This window comes from Euwallacea fornicatus, chromosome 10 (genome assembly GCF_040115645.1).
Source record: "Euwallacea fornicatus isolate EFF26 chromosome 10, ASM4011564v1, whole genome shotgun sequence".
In the NCBI taxonomy this organism is placed as follows: domain Eukaryota; kingdom Metazoa; phylum Arthropoda; class Insecta; order Coleoptera; family Curculionidae; genus Euwallacea; species Euwallacea fornicatus.
The window spans coordinates 4,112,345-4,133,915 of NC_089550.1; the positions used below are offsets into that span (position 1 = coordinate 4,112,345).

General features: G+C 36.0%; 1 protein-coding gene across 3 annotated transcripts in view; it reads right to left on the reverse strand.

Annotated features, from left to right (window-relative positions):
• Positions 1 to 897: 897 nt before the first annotated feature.
• Positions 898 to 21,571, reverse strand: part of sima (similar) — a 68,787-nt gene continuing 48,113 nt past the window's right edge. For 2 of the 3 annotated variants that reach the window (XM_066286300.1, XM_066286302.1), the window contains 6 exons: positions 20,799 to 21,178; positions 13,438 to 13,661; positions 12,371 to 12,722; positions 9,691 to 9,986; positions 2,910 to 3,161; positions 898 to 2,385 (listed from right to left, as the gene is read on the reverse strand). In XM_066286300.1, coding sequence (XP_066142397.1) covers positions 2,308 to 2,385; positions 2,910 to 3,161; positions 9,691 to 9,986; positions 12,371 to 12,722; positions 13,438 to 13,661; positions 20,799 to 21,178 — 1,582 coding nt within the window. In that variant the 3' untranslated portion in view covers positions 898 to 2,307. The remainder of the gene's footprint in view (positions 2,386 to 2,909; positions 3,162 to 9,690; positions 9,987 to 12,370; positions 12,723 to 13,437; positions 13,662 to 20,798; positions 21,179 to 21,571) is intronic. The other variant, XM_066286301.1, reaches the window with a different exon arrangement.

Genomic DNA, 21,571 nt, shown 5'->3' on the forward strand with positions numbered 1-21,571 from the left:
TACCTTTTTAAAAATAAATGCTAAATTATTTCTAAACTTCTTTCGCTTACAACTACCTACTTGTATATGGCAGTAACCTAATTTTAACGGAAAATTGATAAAAACACATTAAATTGCCGTTTTTTGACTTTCAAAGCTAATTTTGGACACTGATATGAAGGTCTACACTAGAAACCGTGTATCCTTGTCTTGAAGACAATAAAACAAAATTACATATTTTGCAGTGAAAGAGAGCTTGAAATAATATTAATGAGACTCATTAATAAAAGTAATTACATGTCAGGTAGATGGGGAAAATATTTTCATTAAAAGCATTAGCTGCAGCAAATTTTGAAGTGAATGGCCGATGATAAATGTCTTTTAAAATAGTTAAGGAAACCAGAAACCTAAATTAGACGGACGAAATAATAGAAATTAGTCCCTGGTTTCATTTGAAAGGAAACTGAAGAGGGGTAAAATCTCAAATGCACAAATTGCTGGGAAGTTAAAACAAACTAAAGGCCGAACCAAATAAGAAAACCAGTCGACCCTAAAAATTGGTGTTAGTTCCAGTATTATACGAAAAGCAAGACTGAGAATTACGAGGCAGTGTTTAATAATAATAGACAAATTAAATAAGAAAACTTCCTTGTTCTATTACTAAAACAACGTTACAATTAATATTTGAGATAAACATGAGAATGATGAAAAAGTACTAGTCAGTTTAGTACTAACACAATAAAATTTGTTATATTTGGACTTTGTTATATAAATATACATATATATGTTTATGTTCAAAAAGTCTTTGGTCTGTGTGGACATTAGTTACTGAAGTTAGTTGCAGTTTGTATTGTAATTCTCGTATTTCTTGGAGGCACATTAATATGAAATTTACACTAAAACTGGGCCTGTTTTATAAAAAAAATAGTAACATTTCTAAAAACAAACCAGCCCGAAGTTGAAAGAAATATATATTAATCTGCTTGAACAAACTTTAATGGATTTTCTGTTATCTATATAGGGTGTACCATATTATGACGTAGATATTTCAGCGCGGGATAGAACTGCGTAATCTAATAAAAAAATGTTAATAAAGCCATGATCAAAAACACATTATTTTCGATAGTTTTTATAATTTTATTTTCATTTAAAATTATTTTTATTTCAAGAAATTTTATTAAACGTTACGAATTTCTTCAGATAGTTGATAACTGAATCGTATGATTTTTTTTCGTTCCTTCCATTCATCGATATTTTTGCAAGTTCTACGAAAACGGTAAAAAATATGAAAATACTGCATGAAACCAAAAACTCAAGAATTCAAGAAGAAATTTTAATTTTGTATTAGAGTTCATACAAGCTGTTGTAAAGAATTATGTAAAACATAATTTAGTGAATTATCCAAAAAACATAACACTCTGTATATAATTATTAACGAGTTTGACATTTTGTTGTAGACGGTTTAAAAAAAAAATAAATTTACGAAATCTCAAAAATTTACCTCAAGGCATATGTGAGAAAAATACAAAATATAAGAAAATATGTAAAACTTTGCTACTTTGTATATATCGAAAATGGTGCGTTTTTGATCAAGAGTCTATTAGGATTTTTTAAATTATTTTGCAGAGTGCTATTGTGTACTGAAATATCTTCATCATGATATGTTACACCCTGTATAAAGCCGTGTACTTCGACTAACCACTATATCTTAATACCCACTCTATAAGACACCTGCTGCAGTCTATATAAAAATATATATCTTTCACTTTTTAGTATATATTTGGGGACATCGGACGCACGATGCAGGCTCGGCCGGGACTTAGCTAAAACTTAGACCTATAATACGAAACAATCACAAAAAGCAAACCTTTTGTATCGACAGTAAATGACTCGAAAAACTAAAAGAACAATCGCCCTTCGGAATCATTTGGGACAGAAACAGTAACTGACAAAACAGAGAATGAATTACACCACCAACACAAATAAAAACAGGAAACTCACTTAAGTGTCATTCGAGTTTCTCAGATAATTTTTAACGAAGAACTTTGGTAAAATTAAACAGAGGTGTCTGGATTTAAACTAGTCCGGCTAGAACTGGCCACCTCTATTTGAAATTACAAAACACCCCTTAAAATGAAACATATCCTGAACGTCCCTGCAAAGTGCGCCTATACAAGGCCTGATTTAATCGTTGGCCAAAGCGATTTTGCAATTTTGTACACTGACAACATCCCCTTTAACAACAATCAGAGAAATTTCAAACTCTCGAGGTGCTGCTGTACTATCACTAACACTGTCGCCGATGGTCGCGACAACGTCCTCTTCTAGCTACATGTTTTGGGCAATTTCAAGCGCTATCAGCAACTCTTCTCCTTGTAATAGGGAACTGTTGACTGGAGCATTCACCTGAAAAATAGCAATATTGTAGAATATCATAGTATTCATTAATCGAGTGCGGTAAAGACACTTTTGCAAGTGTTGAGTACAATATTTTTTCTACCAGGCCATGTGTGATAACTCTTCATAGAAGACAAAAAATCTAGGCAAGGTAGTTTTGCTCGCAAATCTGCATTGCTGCACGTGTGTAGGAAATAGTTATCTTCCTACCACGTAAGATGTGAAAAGCGCGAGTGTGGAAAACACACTTTCCTTGTGAATTAGGAACAATATTTTTCTTATTAATAACTTTTAAAGATTTTTTAATATGAAAATGGGCTATCGTATACGCCCCAAGCATGGATAACTTTGTAGACCAAGTTTCCCCGAAGTGGGTTTTTTTCTTAAACAACCGGCAACGTTGTCCGCTTAATTATGAACTACTGCTTTTCTTTAAGTCTGATGTTTCACCAATAATCTCCAACTTTAAAAACGCCAAACGGTAAGCATAGCGTTACCATGTTCTTTCCAAGTCGAACATGGCCAATACTTGCCTCACAATCTTGCTGCGTCAAATCCAACAAAGAGGGCACCCCCGTGGTTTCCGGGTCCAACAAAGACAGCGAATTCTTTCGGATCAGCTTCCTCCTGGCTTCCCCTTCACTCTTAAACCTCTGCTCCAGTTGCTGCTGCAGCATTTTCTTACGGGCAGCTATATCGGGGCTGTTCAAGTCGATTTTGTGGGTGGTCCTTGTGGTAGGCCTCGATGGGGGAGGACTCTCAGGTATCGAATTTTTCTGGTTTTCCTAAAGTAAATTATGAGGTGTAGCACTTAATGGAGAGTTGAAAAATAAGGGACAAGTGGTTACATATTGCCTTGCGTAGTGAACATAATTCCTTTTAAGAGATATACAGTTTTCAGTCGTAAGAATTATACAACATAACTTACAAATTAGGTAATTTATAGGTGATTTCTGGAAAGAAAAAATTAGTGGTGCTATTGCCTAGATGAAATAATGGCATTGAGACTATAAATAGCGACAACAACAGTGTATTAAGTAAATACATAAAAAAATGCGTTTAATGCACAAAATCACGGAGCTCTTCCACCTGTATTTTACGTAAGATTTAGGTCTATATATAAGCCCTTTAGAAGTGGAAGCATCTTGTGTGAGATGTGCCTTAATACAGTGTTCTAACCCAAAATGTGGCGTTAGTTCACAAACAACATTGATTTGTTGTCTCTTAATAGTCTCAAAAATCTCAACTATACTTACCTTCGCACACGGCAGACGTCTAAGAATGCTTAAAACTAACATTAAAATGGCAGCAGCCTCACAGAATCACAAAGTAAAAATAAAGAAACATAGTCGACACAAAAGGGGTGTACCAAACTCTCGTTCATATACAGGTTAACTCAATAAATTAAAGAAAAACTGGTTGTTTAAACACCAATAGAGCAGGTGCCCGCCTGTAAATGCAATTTTGTGGTAATTACCAACATAAAAAGAAAAACGAAGGAAATAATTTTCGAAAATTACTGAACATCTCGAGACGCTAATGCCGCAATGCATATTGAACATCGAAGGCAGGTCCAGGTTCACATGAATCAATGGTAAATTCATCAGGGAGTACTAGAGATGTGTGTATTATGGAGCGCTTGGCAAATGTAACTTGCCCCTGGAGTCATCCGCCCCCTCCCCTTCTGGATTCCCCAATGATATAAATTTCCAAGCGGCGAGGCATTGGGTCTTTATTAGAAAGGATTTATCTTTTGAGATAATCGGGGTGATCTTAAGATTTTCCAGATTTACTTTTTTTCCCACTTGAATATTAATTTAGACACCATTAAGCTTGTTTTTTTTTGGTCGAGTATTTTGAAACTATCTCATGCTTTTTTAATTAAATTATCGATTTGATTGCGAATATTTGGATATGCCAGAGCAATATGCCTTTTAGTCCTAAACGGCAAAAAATACGTAATAGACGATTTTTAAGTAACCTGAACTAACCGAAAACAACATACGCTCTAAACGAGTGAAGATTTATTTGCTTGAAACGGAAAAAAGTCGTATTTCTCCATTAAAATAATTAAGATCCTTTAATGTCCAGTTAAAGGAACACAGTTGTCAGTTAACAACTCCGGCAAAAGGTACTTCGTATTCAGTTTTAGAATAAGGGCTACCGTACGTTAGCCCAATCGACAGTTTGATATTTCGAGCGCTTTATAGTATATCCACAAGTATATCTTCATTTTGAAAAATACTTGAACTGGCAGTTAGTTTTTGCTGACGATTTTCATTCCTTAACTGGACAGTGAAGAGCTGGCGTTAAAATTACTCTAGTTTTGAAGCTTTTCAAAAATTTATCAATTTTTATAACTGGGGGCATTTTACAGTGGCAGTTAGTGCTTACTAAGTACCAGAGCTGCCACAGAGCAGCACACAAAATAGTAAGTGCTACGTAGGAGTAATCTCGTCTGCCACTAATTTAGTACCTTTAGGTACACATCCTGCAGAACTAAGAAAAAATCTGCATCATTTTTTTGATTGCATAAAACTACGTTTAGCACTTAAGCAATATGCACCTGCAGAGAGTTAATTTAGAATCACTTAGTTCCAAGATAATGAGAGACAGACCCATAAAACACCTGTAAATACTTGCTTTTTCAGAGTTTACACTGGACTTTCGGCCATTGCCCTAAGAGATAAAATTTGGAAAATTAGATTAATATTATGGAGACTAATTCCTAGCTCTCACCATTTTTTAAAACTTTCCTTGGCGAACACTTTCACGGAAAGTAAAAAATGACTAATTCATTATATCGAGTCCTTGGAATTTTACTGCGTGGTAATTTTGCTAGAATCTCAACAATATGACCCTTAATAGGTTTCTCCCACCTTAAGTCGGATTTTTACTGAACCCACATATTATTTTTCCTATCTACCTCGAATCGGGATTTTCACGCCAAAAGAAGGTCTCGAAACATGGGTTCTCCTATCGGAATTTAAGGCCAAAACATTGAAGTGTTGGTAAATTTTGCGGGAACATAAATATGTAATTTTTATTTTAAAATAGCGATTTGTAATGAATTCATTGTTTCATTTTCATTTTAGGCAGGTAAATTGCGCGTACTTCCGACGATTTCTGATGGTCCGGAATTGATTTTCCTGGCCGTCGATGCATGCCTATAATTCAGCCCCAGATCATTAAAATTATTTTATATTTTCCCCACAAACGATCTGATTATCGGGATGTTCAATCTGAGGTTTTTGTTTTATGGGGAGAGGGAGGCATATTAACATCTGACTCATTCAGGGCGTAGCACCCTGGACGAAATATTTAATCACCACCTCCCTACATTTAAGAAAAACTGCCGCTCAATTCCCTCCCTCCCCATAAGGCCACCCCATTGGACTCACTTGCGGGGGCTGATGTTAGAACAATAAAAGAGAAAACATTAATGTATCTGCTAATCAAAGTGTTTAAGGATATTTTTTGTTTTTAGCCGTGGTGATCCTATCGGGCGATCTCTCAGTCAGGTGTTTTAGGTAATCCTAATATAATAAAATTTTGGAATTGGATAGGAAAGGTCAATTGTAACTCTACATTTTTTTCTTAAAAAAGCACGCTATGAGGAGCATTTCAAAAGGCAAGAAAAGACAACAAATCGTACTTCAAATCCGCTTTATTGACAACAACGGACATATTGCGACAATATGCCGGTAAAATAAATTATACACACAATAATCTAAAAATATAATCTTTATAAAAGATTACTAATATTACTAATATTTATTTTTTCTATTTTTATTGCTGTAATAAAATAACAACATTTATGTACAAACACAACGACATTTAGTATGTTTCAGACCCCAGAGAGTGACACACTGGTTTATTTAACGCAAATATAATAATAATAATAATAATAATAATAATAATAAACAATTTATTTAGATTCGTTTTCAACAATGTTTCTCTTTTACTAATAATTGCAAACAGAAGTCTGCTTGTAAAACCAAAAAAGCATTGACTCTTAACTATCACAAACCCGTCTTGGGGAATAACAACAAATATATTGTTTTTAGAATCTTCCAACGATTTGGCACTTAAGGGTAAGTGAATCGCAAACTGACAAAATATTTCAAAATAGGGATATTGCGTAGAGATGGGTTAGGGACATGAGGTCTGCTATTATTTACTACTAAATCTACTACCTGAGTTTGTTTCACAATGATGCGCATGACGACAATGATAATTTTTCGTTTGAAGAACTGCAAAGTTGATGCCAACGTGTTCAACGGAAATAAAACACTTTCAGAATTCTAAAAAGCACCTTTGTCTCTTATCTACAATATGAAATCTATGAAACTCGGTAAATAGACACCTAGAGACTTTTTCATAACAAGTGGACGTTAAATCTAATAGAACATCTACCAGGACAACATTAATTAGAATTCCCGTATAGCGTAACGAATTTTTAAATAGGTAGAACATGAAACATGAATTAGATGAAATCTATATCTATAGAAGTGTTAACTATGCTATATTTCGAGGGGTACGAATGGACGTTCGTTGCAGAGAAGGAAGGTGGTAGTTGTGACCAAATCAAATCGAGTTGGAATGTGTGAATCAATAGAGAGCACAAAATAAGTAGGTTTGATCACAGTCGTCTTAGTTTTATACAGGGTGTAAAGATAATGGAAATATTTCAGGAGGCGATAGTACTCTGCAAAATAATAAAAATATGCTATTACACTTACAGTCAAAAACGCACCATTTTCGATTTACAGGGGTCGAGTTAAATTTTTGAAATTTATATATGAAGATTAACAGCAAAAATTATTTAAATGGTTGAAACTCAATATCGGCAACTTAGATTAAAGACTGTAATAGATAGAATGGTCTTATTTAACCTGAGGAATTCGGCAGAAAAGCGAAAATATGAGAAAAAGCGTGAAATACTGCCACTCTATAAACCGAATATAGTGCGTTTTTGACAATAAGTCTATGAGATTGTAAACATTATTTTGCAGAGTAATATCGCTTCCTGAAATATTTCTATGAAAATATGTTACACCCTGTATGCGCATTTGTTAGTTTTGTTAAAACGAGCATTAGACACTTTCAAATTACGGCTTTTTATACGCTAGTTGGATTGCATCAAAATAGGATGAATATCCTATTAGAGGACACTCAAGTTAGAGCAAGCTCAAAGCGTTAAAACAGTGGATGAACCACACAAAAATGTTAGTTTAGTTTACGTACAGGGTGCCCCAAATATGAATTCTAATTCCATGAGAATTTTTAAGGTGTTTTAAAGCACATGTTCAATTTAATATCTGCTTTGAATTATTTATTTGTATACAGGGAGGCAAAATTCATTGTTGCTGATAGTTGACAGGAATTCCTTTCCAAGTCGCTCAACTTTCGTTTATTTTCTTTTACAAAATTAAAATCAAATGAGTGTTGTAAAATGCACTCTAGGGGGAAATCCAGTGTTTAAACATAAACAAAACTTTTCTTGAAGTATCTAGAATTTAAATCTGCTGAAGATAATCCTGAATCATAAGATCATACTTATGTAAAAATGATCGCACTAAAAATGGGACATCCTGCATTTTATCATAGTTTCTAATGTAGGCAAAAATTAATAGATCTACACTATAATTTAGGTGTAAATGATTTTGGAACATTTTACACCTCGCGTTTATTTAAATTTCTATGAAGATCACTCTATTCTTTCTAGGAAATCAATTTACTAAAAACCTGCGACTTCTTTAATTCTCTAAAAGCTCAAAATTTGATATTTTTCAGATTAAAAAATTATGCATAAACCACAAAAAAAAGCCAAGCTTTCAATGAGGTTTTACTCAGATTTTTTTTCCTGTTATTTTGCTTTGTGATTACAAAGAACATTCCAGTGGTGCGGTTTTCTGGTAAACAACAAATTTATCCCGAATTCAATTTATCTCTCAAACGTCTTAATTCCAATATTAGCTTTCACAGACAGTAACGTAGACTTTCCCTGATCTTTGTTGTACTTTCTTTGGAATAGAAGTTCACAAGGAAGGCAACCAAGTAAATATATCCCTATATTACTAGTAACTAGAATTTCTATTAATTATATCATCAATATAACCAAAAACATAAGATGAACTTCTGCAATTCAATAAGTCTTATACGAAAGTCAGATAACCTATTACGGACGAGCATTGCACGTTTAAATATATTTTAAAGAAAAATTCTACATTTATTACCAGAATTAAAATTACAAAAATTCAATTTTTTATAATCGAAGATCATAAGTTGTCAAATTCCGCAGAAATCAGTGATTCTCCTAATATTATAATTGCAAAATATTTAACTGAGAATTTAACTTTACCCCCATGATCACGAAGCTATAAACTAAAAAAGGGTTTTTAGTAAAATCGGCTATTGATTTCAAAAAGAGAATTTTGCTTTCTATTTGCAGACACAGCTGAAGATCTCTGGCCCATTAAAAAAATGGTAAAACAACATTCTTTTTCTTCTAATCTCCAACTGTACTTGCAATTTACTTCTGAACACTCTTATACACTCTCTTTAAGGCACCGCAGTTACTCCAGAACCACATTTGAAGACTTGTGAATGATTCCGTACACAAATGCATATGAGCAACTACAGTTAATTCGCAGACAAATACGGAACATGTTTGGTTACTGTGTATCAAGTCGCAATCAATTTTAATGTTGAACGTTCAAACACAATTAACTCGATAAATTGAAGCGCAAATCGCGTAAATGTTAGTTGCCTGAGGAATCCTGACACTTACACAATCCCGTCGTCAATAGGTTACCTCACTGTTCATTCGCAATTTTATACCAAAGTAGACTTTATATTAAACCAAGTGCCTTCCTACCCCGTACAAAAATAACCCTTATATCAGCTAAAAAAACCGCAGCTTCCTCATTTTTATTCTTTCTTATGCCTGGGCTGATATGTCCTTTCTGTATAGAACCTAAAAATACATAGTAATATCCGTTTTTTTTGTCTTCAATATATTGAGCTAGAGTTCAATAGAGATGCGCTCCTAAGTAGTTGGCTACCGTGCTCTACAATTCGGATGATTTCGGCCACAAAAGCATCAATAAATTCGCTAAAAAAATCTCGTTTCAGTTCATCCATCAACTATCACATTTCTTCATATAGTCTTCCTCGATAGTTACTCCCAGTAACTATCCACAGCGGCACAGCTTAAAATATCGTTTAAAGGTCAAGTAAAAGACGAACTCATCGCTTTGATTTTGAGGGGGCAAGGCATATGTAACCAGCTCGGATATCGAATCCGCTTACCAAAAGATTCATTAAGACACTATCACTAGGTTGGGAAATACAGGCGGCTTTCCCGCCCGTGTCCAGTAACCAGTTGTTGGTCTTGCTCTTAGGCCGACCCCTTTGATGATTGTTAGACATGAGTTGGTGGAGCAATTCAGAAGAGACCTTCTCCTTAGGCTCGTTTTTTACTCGCTTTGTTTGGTGTTCGTAGCTCGAGTTGTTTGACCGTTTTAAGCTCGATGATCGGTCAATTTGGCCTATACTTTCCACTTCTAATTTCGGACTTAATTTCGTACTCCAACTTGGGTTGGAAGCTGAAAAAAAAAGGACAAATATAATTAATCGTGAATATAAAAACAGTAGGTGTGGTACAAATCACACAGCGTTTATTGTCACTATCTTGATTTAGAACTTGGATTTTCAGTGATCGGAAAGTACTACGCTTAAACAATTCGATACAGTGTGGATTGATTTAGAGCAAAGATTAAATGCAATAACAATTATATTCGGTATATACAGGCGTATTTGCCTTATAGCTTTTAAGAACCCGTATGATCCGAGGCGAAGCTGAATTGGCTTGACAAAGGTTTGACGCAAACCAATTCTTTTCTGAAGGACATCACTGACTTTTACACGAAAGAGATTATTCTTATGGTTTCGAAAAGCGCGGTAGAACAAATTTTGATGGAAACATGCATTTTTGGATTTCGAAATTTGAACGATCACAATCGCCGCTTCGAAGATCTCAGAAATCTAAAATTCTGTTCACTCGTGTGATCAGGAATGATCGAAAAGTTATCGTATGAGGAAGGGTGTACGTGTAAATTAAGAATTGTGGCCAACCGTTTATCATCAGTTTGGTGAATGGAATTTGTGAAATTTTCATACTTTTTCACAGCGTTCCCATGTAACTATGGCTGTGCGGTAAAACAGTGACGTAGCGGTGATTTTCCACAGTGCTCGGGCGTTAGTGTCTGAAAACTTGAGAATGAGAAGAACGTGCCACGTGAGCGTTTTACCACAGAGTTAAATGACAATATTATGATATAATGGTATTCGTTTTAAAGCTTTCAGACTGAATAACCATAATAATAACACTCGTGCGGTTACGATGACTCAGTCTTTGTCGGCCAAATCCCTATTTGCGTGATCACAATAGCGCTCATACTACACTAGTAATTATAACTATTATAAGTTTAACTTGTGTGCTGGTTTTCATCTGCATGGGGTCTGGTTGAGCATTACGTTTAATTACAATCAAGGTCCTGCAACCGACAGGAATTAAAATAAAAAAAACATAGACGATGTCTCTATTTCACGACGCACAAAACGTATAACGGCATCAGTGTCTTGTGTCGAGTCCTTGAGGAAGGCGCCAATGTGGTATCGAAAGGTAGACCAGTTTTCCATTCTATAAGTGATTTTAGTATATACACGAAAACGATTAAATGAGATTTTAGGACTATCAACCTGCAACTATTAACTCCTATGTTTGTGGCCTACATACGATTTCTTCCGTGCCATCACTCCACTCATCACTCGTTCAGGTCTGTCTTAAAAATTATTTAACAAAAGGGTTTATGCACGCGATTGAACGGGCGTTTGCGAATTCACTCGGGTAAGGCCTCTCGCGTAGGTCTGCACCATAAAAATGATTACTTGATTTGCACAAAAACGATCAAAAAATTTAATATACCCCGAGTAAACGTACTACAACATTTTCGGTCTTCAGTGCATAATTTTAATAATAACTAAATGACCAGTTCCTACATTCATTGCTAAGCGGTTTCTAATTCCGTCAAAATTTTATATAGACGAACATTGTTTTCGAAATTGAACGTCTTTTCTACATAGCTTTTGATGCGATAACAAGAAAAAGTCAGCGGTCACGATTCATTAAACACCTTATTTATGTATACTATATTAATCCTATTAGTTTTCTGTTGTTTACAAGATGAAAAAGCATGTGAACACCAGAACCTGCCAAGCGAATGATTCACTTGCTTTTATTTGATTCGACTGGAACATGGGAGTTACATATCTCGGCAATAGTTAGAGAAAATCATATCTCCTCGAAGAAATTTTTGGTTTTCAATATCGAGGGTACATTAACAAAAAAAACGGGGATAGTTGGTTTGCTAGTATTCATAAGACCGTTCAACAATATTTTCATGGTCTTAAGCACCCCACTTACCACCCCCTTGACCACAATTAAAAAACATTTTCAGACTCACAAAATTAAAAAAATTGAAATAAGATTAAACATCTGCTGTTATTCAACTGACGCTACTAACGAGATAAAAAAAATATCGATGGCGTTAAGAAATTAATAACCACACACACAAGAACAATATTACACACACACCACTTCCATGACGTAATCAAAATAAGACCATACCTAATGCAGCTTAGATTAGGAAACAAAAACTTTACACGGAGCAGATAATAAACATTTCCCTTTATGTTTACGCAGCACGTAAACGAAAAACTTTGCAATTATTATGGTGATGTAAACAATAAAAGGAGCTATCTTTAGAATGTTAATTTTGAGTCTCTGATATAATTATTATAGACAAAAAAAGGTAATATCACGCGCTAGTAACTGCGCAACTGAAATGACCTATAAGCCACAGTGACTGAACCTCCCTAGTGATCAAAGCGTGACTAATACTAACAATAATAAAAGTGCGGCCCTTACTTTTATCGTTATTATACACATCTGGATTAGTTTCCTCCACCGTTCCTCCACCCCTATCTGAGCTACCTTTGAGAGTACGTTTGCTCACAGATGATCCGAGCATCTGTGCCAACGTCGAGTTGTGTTCAGGTAACCTAGTACTATGACTTTTACTCTTTTCTGTGTTATTCCACATGAGGTCATTAGACATAAGAAGAGGTAAATCATCCGAGAAGTTCATGGGTATGTACGGGGCCTTCATGATCAAATCTGGATCATCGTCCATTTGGAGGTTCATGAAGGTCGACATTTGATCTTCGTCCAATAGCGAACTGTTTGGACTGGAGAGGGAGGGTAAACTGCAGTCGGAGTTCTGGAAATAAGAGGAAAATATACATTATACGACTCAAAATTATTAACGCTTCGCTATATACTTATATTAGACCAACATGTGACTTTCTAGGAAAAGTTGCAAGTCGCAAAACTTACGTAAAACACATCACTTTCTATTTTAAAAACGAGACGTGCGTACTCTAGTTATTTTTGCATTTGCCTCACTCGTTGCATGACCAGCAGTGAAGTTTCATGCAACAAAACTCGTGTGTGCTGAATGGAAGTCACTAACACTAATGCCGCCTACGTAAGTCCTGCCTAATGGCTAAAATATCGATTAGAACGAAGACGTCGCCAATTACGACTCTGGCTTTTAATGCAAATTCCTTAAATAATTTCATGAAATCAGGAGTAGAAATGAAATACTACAACGCGGTGATTGAACTGCAGCAGCAGATATGGGGGCATCATGGCCTTGCCAGGGCTGAGTTCGAAAAGAAAATTTTTCATTTGGTATGTTCCATGTTAAGCGAGGGGGAGAAACTTCGAAATTTCATTCGCCACCCAAAACGGATATAACTGCATGAATTACGAACCGAGGAATTTAAATTTAACTTATACATAAATATGAAGTTACCGGTATAAAATGAGTTTAATGGCAAAGTTCACATATTGACGAAGCGAGAAAATACTCAAATATCGAAAATACTTCAATTTCTCATTACATATAACATTTGGTCGAAGACCACACTTACCTTTGAGAGGTTTGGTGACAGTAACTGCGGAGACGAGTCTCTGTAATCCCTATACGATATAAAGGGATCGGAAGGCTCATCTGTCAACAACGGACAGAAACTATTGTCTTTGAGTAGGAAATCGTCGAGCATATCGTTCAAAAAGGGGTGGTCGTCCAGGGGGACGCACACGTCACCGGCTACTGGGGCTAAATGCGTTAAATCGTCTGGTTCGTCCTTTAGCACTGTAACAATCGAGAAATCCAACTTAATACTTTTAGCAGCTTTTATGTTGTACGTAAACAGAAATTACCATGAAAATCTAAAACCATCATGATCAAGTGAAGAAAAAATGCAACAACTTTCGAGGTTCTCCAGCAAAATCACATAATACTCATTAAACCGCAATTGATAACTATGAAAATCATTTTGAATATTTATAAGGTTTTTCGGTAACCTTCATATGTGATATGCTTGCACGCAAAGCGACAGATAACCCGAGGATGACCTCTTCAGCTTCCAAGTATGTTGTCTTCCCCCCTAAACCAGAACAGCCTTGTGCTGTAAGCGTGTCTTGCCAAAAGCTCTAGTAAAACGAAGCGATGTCACTGTCCATGTAACCAGATAATGAGGGATCTGGTGGCTGTGTACTGATGATGATCAAAGCGTGTGTCCAGCACCGGCCTTATGGTGCGGCGCGACTGGACTTAGGGCGGGTAATTTGCTTGATCGAAGATTTAGCTCAAGGAGGGGGGGGGGTTCAAAATTAGTCATTTGTTTTGCGTGCGTCGATGTACTATTTTCAAGGTTTCAATAATTATTGAATAGATGACGAGTGGTTCAATAATTATTGAGTTGGCCCGTGATTGATAGCACGACACTTTGAATAAGGTGACGATTTTGGTTGGGGGGAAAAAATTCCTCCAGAGAATAACCCGATGGGATATTTTGAGCAATGTCAAGGCCGGCGATCAGCTGACTCCCAATAGATAAATATCAAAACGATGAGTCTATAAATAGTGGACAGGTTAGCGTTTAATGGAATGTGCCAACAATCCCGAGTTACGTGCTCAATGTAGAAAACACCAATAACGCCAAATAATGTGATATAACCTGTTTGCTTTTGGAGAAGTGGGTAATTCATTACCTTGGGCGACTATTTTTATCGATACAGCTTATGAATTCGGATTACATAATAGACCATTGTGTTATCACAATTCCGGTGCAGTTTGTTGGGGTCTAATTATAGGTTCGCGATGAGCAAGATTTTTTGAAAGATTCGAGTAACTATGAACGAAACTAACGATGTATACCAAAATTTATTTATCACTGTTAAAACAGCAATGTCTTCTAGATGTATCAGTCTGGACAGCTTAGTGAGTCGTCATTGTACCTCATAGACGATGATACGGGTTAAGGCAACGTGCTGGGAGGAAAAGAAAATTGAGTGATCGAGCTAAAAATGCCTTATAAAAAGTATGTTTTTATTCTGCAAGATGTAAACATTCTGTAAAAACTCACGATTAAAAAAGTTTGCTTCTTCTCTGATCATAAAAGGTTGATTCTTCTTTGATCTTTTAATCATAGCCGAGAAAAATTAGTTTGTACCAATATTTTTAAGACGTCTGTATATTTGTTGAATTCTGTCGACAATCCTAAGTATGTCCTGTGAAGCCTTGTATCTAACTTAAAATGACCCATTTCTCACTCTCAGGTTCAGGACTTCGTCAACGTTTTAAGAGTTAAAGATCTTTAAAGAACCTTTCAGGAACACCAATTTTCTGTTTTAAAAAATTGGAAAAAATTCACGAAAACTCCTTTTTCTCCACCTTGTCTACTTTTTAATTGTGCGGTTTATTTCTCATTTAACCGAAAAATTCCGGAAACGAATGATGTCGAAGAATGAAAAGTGGAAGATTAAGGTTGATAGAAAAAAAAAGTAAGTGAATAAATAACAGAAAATGATGTTCCGGCACTACTAACTGTACGTAGCTGAGACAATAACATGAATTGAAGTGATGAGGGCCCGATTCTATCAGCGAGTCAGAATGAAATTTTTGTTGATGTTGACTGATCAAAAACTTCATTCGCCAATTCATTTGACGCAATCTTCATTCTCACTCTGACAGCATTTTATAGAACGGGCCCCTGGCCAACAAATTTGCTGGACACCAGACCACTTAAAGTTTTATTATCTATGATTGTCTACACGTTTTAAGCATGACGAAAATTTTTTATAGATTCACGTTCATCTGAAACAACACCGGCATTAAAATATTGGCAGAATTTGAGCCATTTGCACCAATTATCCACGCAAAACTGAAGCTAAAGTCAACAAAATTTTTTTTTTTTAATATAAAGTATGTCCATTGCTGGGGGCAAAAGATTGGGCGCATTCAGGGGACGGCAACGGTTCACTGCTTCGATTGGGATTCGCTGTAGTTGCTCACTCGAGAGTATTCGAGTTACAAAAATATTAATATTTTATCCTATTTCTTAATCAGTTTTAACCGCCTTTGGTGAAAACAAGTTGCCAGACAAAAAGCAACAATCGACTTCCAGCCTCAACTAATGCAGAGCTCAACCGCTGCCAACTCTTTGAAAGCACCCATTAACCATAAAACACGTTAACATGGATTGTATGGCAGTAGCGTAGTTTTGTTTGAATGGAAAATTCTTTTCCTCTCAGCTTAAGTTCAAGGAGAAGTCAAAGGGGAGTTTGTCCAGATAAAACTAACTTAAACTAACTTCAAAATGTACACACACATTACTACTGTGCCAAATTCGATTTAACACGCTAACCTTACACCTACCACCATTCATCCCAATTCATGAGAACTTAATCCTTCACTCATGTTTGGTATTATCGCTAGCTTGTACGTTGTGATATAGGTAAGCAGATGTTTAGTTTCTCAAGCTCACTTTCGCTACTTAGATTGTTTGTGTATTTATAGAAGGACAATCGATTCTAGCACGTGAGAATAATAAAAGTCGTAAATGGTTTGAGGGGAATTACGATCCGGACTTTTCCAAATTTAATTCTTGGCATACCACTTAAAAAGGACGGCTCAATAACGTGGAATCCCACGTTTTAGGGGATCTATTGCGGAGCCGGATCACTAATATCGGAGCCTCCGGCACTAAAAAAGGACCCTGGCGGGTACTCCATTAAGTTAAATCTTTTGATAACCCTCACAGGAAATGCCTGTAAAATAGTCTCTAAAAATAAACCGACACTTATGATGAAAATTCCAAACTTCCTGAACTCCTAGCTTCAGGCCACAAAACAATCATCACATCGTTACTTGCATAAAATGAATAAACGATCTCAACCGGAGGCTAATATGCAAACGCAGAGTGAAAATTCAAATTGGACCTAATTGTAAAATAAAATCCACGTTATGTAATGCTAATTTAATGCTGTTGGCGTTAACAATAGCGCTTGTTTACTGTAATATGACGATTTACTGCCGACGACGTTTTATCTTCATGTTGAAGATCAAGGACGAAGTTCATCCAGTTTGTCGTCAGACACAGGACGAGCTATTTATTTGTTTAAGAGAGGCAGGTACCAAAACGGCACCGAAGTTTAAGCCAAAAAAAGTATTAGGCTGGAACCAGCAACAATTATTTTAGCAAAAAGAAGAGCTATTTGTAAGAAAGTTAGAACAAATTGATGAACAGACCAGGTGTAACCTTTTTGCTCCTTAATGTCGACATGCGACCGGTTAAAAAGAAATGAACTCTTTACGACCTAAAAAATGAGTTTTTTTTTTAATTTGGGAACTTATCTTTATCATTCATCTCATGGATGGTTAACAGCTCGCTTTCTAGGACTACAATTGATGATTGGGACTTCGAACAACACGAATGGTAATTCTTACCAGAAGATTAATCCAAATATTAACCCTACGTCCATGGCAGGGCTGTCCCCAAAAACCGACTAACAATCGAAATGATTGTTGTTCCTAATTTTCAGTCAATGTGTCAAGACTTGATTTACCATCAAGCATCTGGCACTGCATCATAGAGCTATAGCTGACAATTCATAGGTTCAGGTCGGTCCCCTTTTATTCTGGTAGGTCATCAGGTTCAATTTAGGTCGTTTTGAATGTAGTCTACGTCCTAAAGTTTCCAAAGAGGTGACTTGGAATTTTGTTGATCATTTTTTTCTTCCATAACTCGTAAAACAGTCTGCTGCAAGGGATCGCTGTGTACCGGGAAAAAGTTCTCTCAATTATTACCTCGAATTCAACCTATCGAAAGTGAATTTTCGGGTTTTCACACACATATTGAAACAAAAAGATATGGCGTCAAACCGAAATATTTGGCACAAAATTATAATAATGATAAAACATCTGTCGTACACGTTCCTGCCAGTTTTACGCAATTTAGCTACAACACTACAGTGTAGCATAGCTAAAAATACTGTTTTAAAACTTCCTAATTTTGCATTTAATATCAACTTAATGACTTATTAGTTTTAGCACCTGGCTGGTTCATAACGCGCTTTTATCGTTTTTATATCAAGATAAATTTGATTATGGCCTTAAAAATAATCGTCCGTTCACCTGCACCCATGATAATATTTTCCAGCACTATTCGTTAAAATCGGACGATTCTGAGGTGAACAGCCTAGTGAATCTAAATATAGTGGAGTGAAATATATGTTTTCCCAAACAGTGACACTGTCTGGAACATAATCATCTAATTCAAGAGATATTATTGCCTCCTGCCAAGATGAAAAAAAAAAACCCTGTAAAGTTGGATCTTTATGATCACTGTAAAAATTGTTGCAAAATTGATCATTTTATTTGCGGATGATCTAATCAGATATAACATGATAATCATTTTAATTTTTTTTTCTAATTGCCCAAGTTCGATCAATGAATATTTTCGTCCACTCGTTCGTAAATATTGGTGCTCAAGGCTGCTGTACGTACATGAACTCTAATGATACGTTTACTAATTGTTATCACAACTGGCCTCAAGGTAATTAGCGCTAATAAGCACCTTTTTGATGATCGTGTGTGCTACGGTTCTTAAACATGTAAAACTTTTGCGATTCCAAAAGATAATAAGAGTGATTCAACATCTCTCAAAATGTACGTGCGGTGCATTAGTCACTATTTTGGCATATCCCTACTGAACTTGCCACCAAGTGATCATGAAGAAAACGCACGTAATTTTCTTGACGCGGGTGTGTGTCTACTCATTTTCGCATGTTTTTTCCTGTTTGTTCAAGCTCCTATCGAAACATAAGACACATCACTTGTTTTTGCGAGAGATAATATGCAATCAACTCTTATTAAGCGCGATAAAGCGGTATCACTAGCGACTATAGAAAATGTTTCAGAAAGAAAAATCTTATTCGCCCGCGATCTAACGCGAAATTACTGTTTACCATCCTAATTTTTTTTGGAAATTTCCCAAGTTATATCAATGAATATTTTCGTATACCTACAGGTAAATAGATGGGATTTCAAGGCTGCTGCGCGTACATGAACTCTAATCATACGTTTGCTAATTATTATCAAAATTAGCTTCAAGGCAATAAGCGCTATTAAGCACCTTTTTATGGCCGTGTGTTCTACGGACCTTAAACACGTGAAACCTCAGTGATTCGAAGAGATAGTAGAAGTGAGTCAACGTGCCTCAAAACGTATAAAAGGTGCACCAGTAATTATTTTGGTACATTTCTCACGAAGCCACGAAGTGGCCATGAGGAAAATCATCGTAATTTTTTTTTTGATTCGCGTTTGACCATTCATATATCGATGTTTTGTCTTGTATATTGAAATCCCTAGTGAACTATAAGACAAAATCACTTGTTTACGCGAGTGATAATAACGCGCAATCAAGTCTCATTAAGCACGATAAAGCGGTGTCACTGGTTGCGTAATGCCGTAAGTGCCTGCCACACTAACTGGCAAAAATTGGTCTGTATTAGAACCATTGAGTTATTCTCCAAAACGCAAATCTAAAAAAATACAACCGATCACGTTCTAATTATTAAAAAAAAAAAAAAAAAAAAAAAACGTATTCGCAAATAGCTATTTCTAGCTTTATAACCAAAATTGATGCTTTAGGATTTACAGTTCTAATCCCAATATTTGCACAACGGTTAACTAAAAGAATCCTGTTTTTAATATAGACATAACCTTAACAAGTAATAACTCTCTCTGGATACCCACATTCGAATTGCCTAATTATATCATAACAGATCGAGGACTGGAGGCGTCCACATGGTCTAATGAGAGCCATTGACAGGCTGTGTAATAACACAACGATATCGATAATAACAACGATTGACCTTTAGGTGATGACGGTGACTTCGTTGGCGAAGTCGTTCGTTTGAGAACATGCAAAAGGGCATTAAGTTCCTAATAGATTGTTGTATTAAAGTAATATCAGGAGTTAAGTGGTTAAAGCAACCATTAAGCTATGGGTTGTTTTGTTGGCCCTTTTACTGCGTTTTAGCTTTTAAGAGCTTCCTGCTGTAAGTAGGGACAATGAGAACAAAAAGAAAATTGTGGATGCTTCCTTGAGTAAAGTTTCGCTATATTGTAAAGAAGTTCCGTATGTTGCGTAAAAAAACTCTGTACAGTAATTCCCTTTGGAGTGTTCTCTATGAAATGTAAGTATTGTTCCCTTGAAGCACGGATAGCAACAACAATTACATTTTTCCTTATCATAGTATTATTTACAAAGTCATTGAATATTGCTTATAAACTAGCTGGTCTCAATGCAGATTAGATAACGCATTGCATCAAACTTAGAGATTCACCACTTTTCTTCGAAACGATATCGGAAAAAGCCTAGATATTGACTGGAAAATCCTTTTCATTTATGAATTGAATAGCGTTTTCCGTTGGGTGATATTTTTACCTCATGGTCATAATTTGTGCTGGGAAAAATTGCTTTGGGAAACGTATTCGCGGGTATTGGCGACAGTTATATGCAACTCACATACCAAAATACCAAACGGCACTTGCCTATTGAGGAGAAACATTTTTTTCCTCAATATCAGTTTAAAACAATGTAAGTACCAATCGATCAACAAATTGTTTAAAAACTAACTAAATAACACCACAACATTCCCAAGAATTAAATAAAAATTTCTCCTAATTACCAAAAGAAAAAAAAATAGTGACACAAACGGAATTTTCCAACACAGCTACGTAAAACATATTTCAGTTCCGCATATGGGTAATGGAAAAATATTGTCAGCAACTTTCCAATATTCAGCATATTTTAGTCTGTTAGACATATTTTGTTACACCAACCTCCAATAATTATTAAAAGTGGGAATCTCCTTATCGTTCTCAAAAGTCGTTGTATTTTTCTTCGTTAAAGGAAAATAAAAAAATAAAAAAACTTACTTGTTAAGCCAGGTTCCTCCTCCGAAAACGTCAAGAACCCCTTACTCATATCCTTAGTCCTGGGTGCGAATATGGTTTTGGTGGCTGTATGAGGCCGTACCACCTCCGGTTGGTGTTCCTTTGGAGGTTCGTAAGAGGAGAAAAGTTTGGCAGTGACCGAAACCGGTCTAGACCTCGTCGGAGGTAAACTTTTAACCACTTTCGGAGTACTGGGGTTCGAGCTACTTATTATCGCTTTCTCTTTAGCGTTAGAATCATCCACCTCCTCCACATGAATCTTTGGAGGAGAGAGCTCACCAGAGGGCAACTCGGTCGAGTTCTCCAACTTTACACAGGCCAACTGATGGGCCGCATAGATTTCGTGTTTGCATTCCACACCACTGAAATAATTTGCGTTCTGACACTAACCCGGAAACGCGCTGTGAACTTGAGACACTTTTACTTTGAAATATTGACGCAGTTTAAAGACCGCATGTAAATCGGATGAGTATTAGTAAACTAGAACCTGAAAATGACACTTCCAAGATAGGAAACACAGATGCACTCGATAAAGTATCGATGTGAGTTTTTACGCCGGTGTATGTTATCGCTAGCCGCGCCAACGATAACATCTATCGATATCACGAATATGTATAGAAGAGTTTCTTATACTGATAGGATATAGGCTGACGATGGGTCTTTGCGTATTGTCGCGTGGTTTCTCCCACTATGCGATGTTGGGGGGAACGTATAAAAGCGAATACAGTGTTGCCGACATGAAGATCTCCAATTTC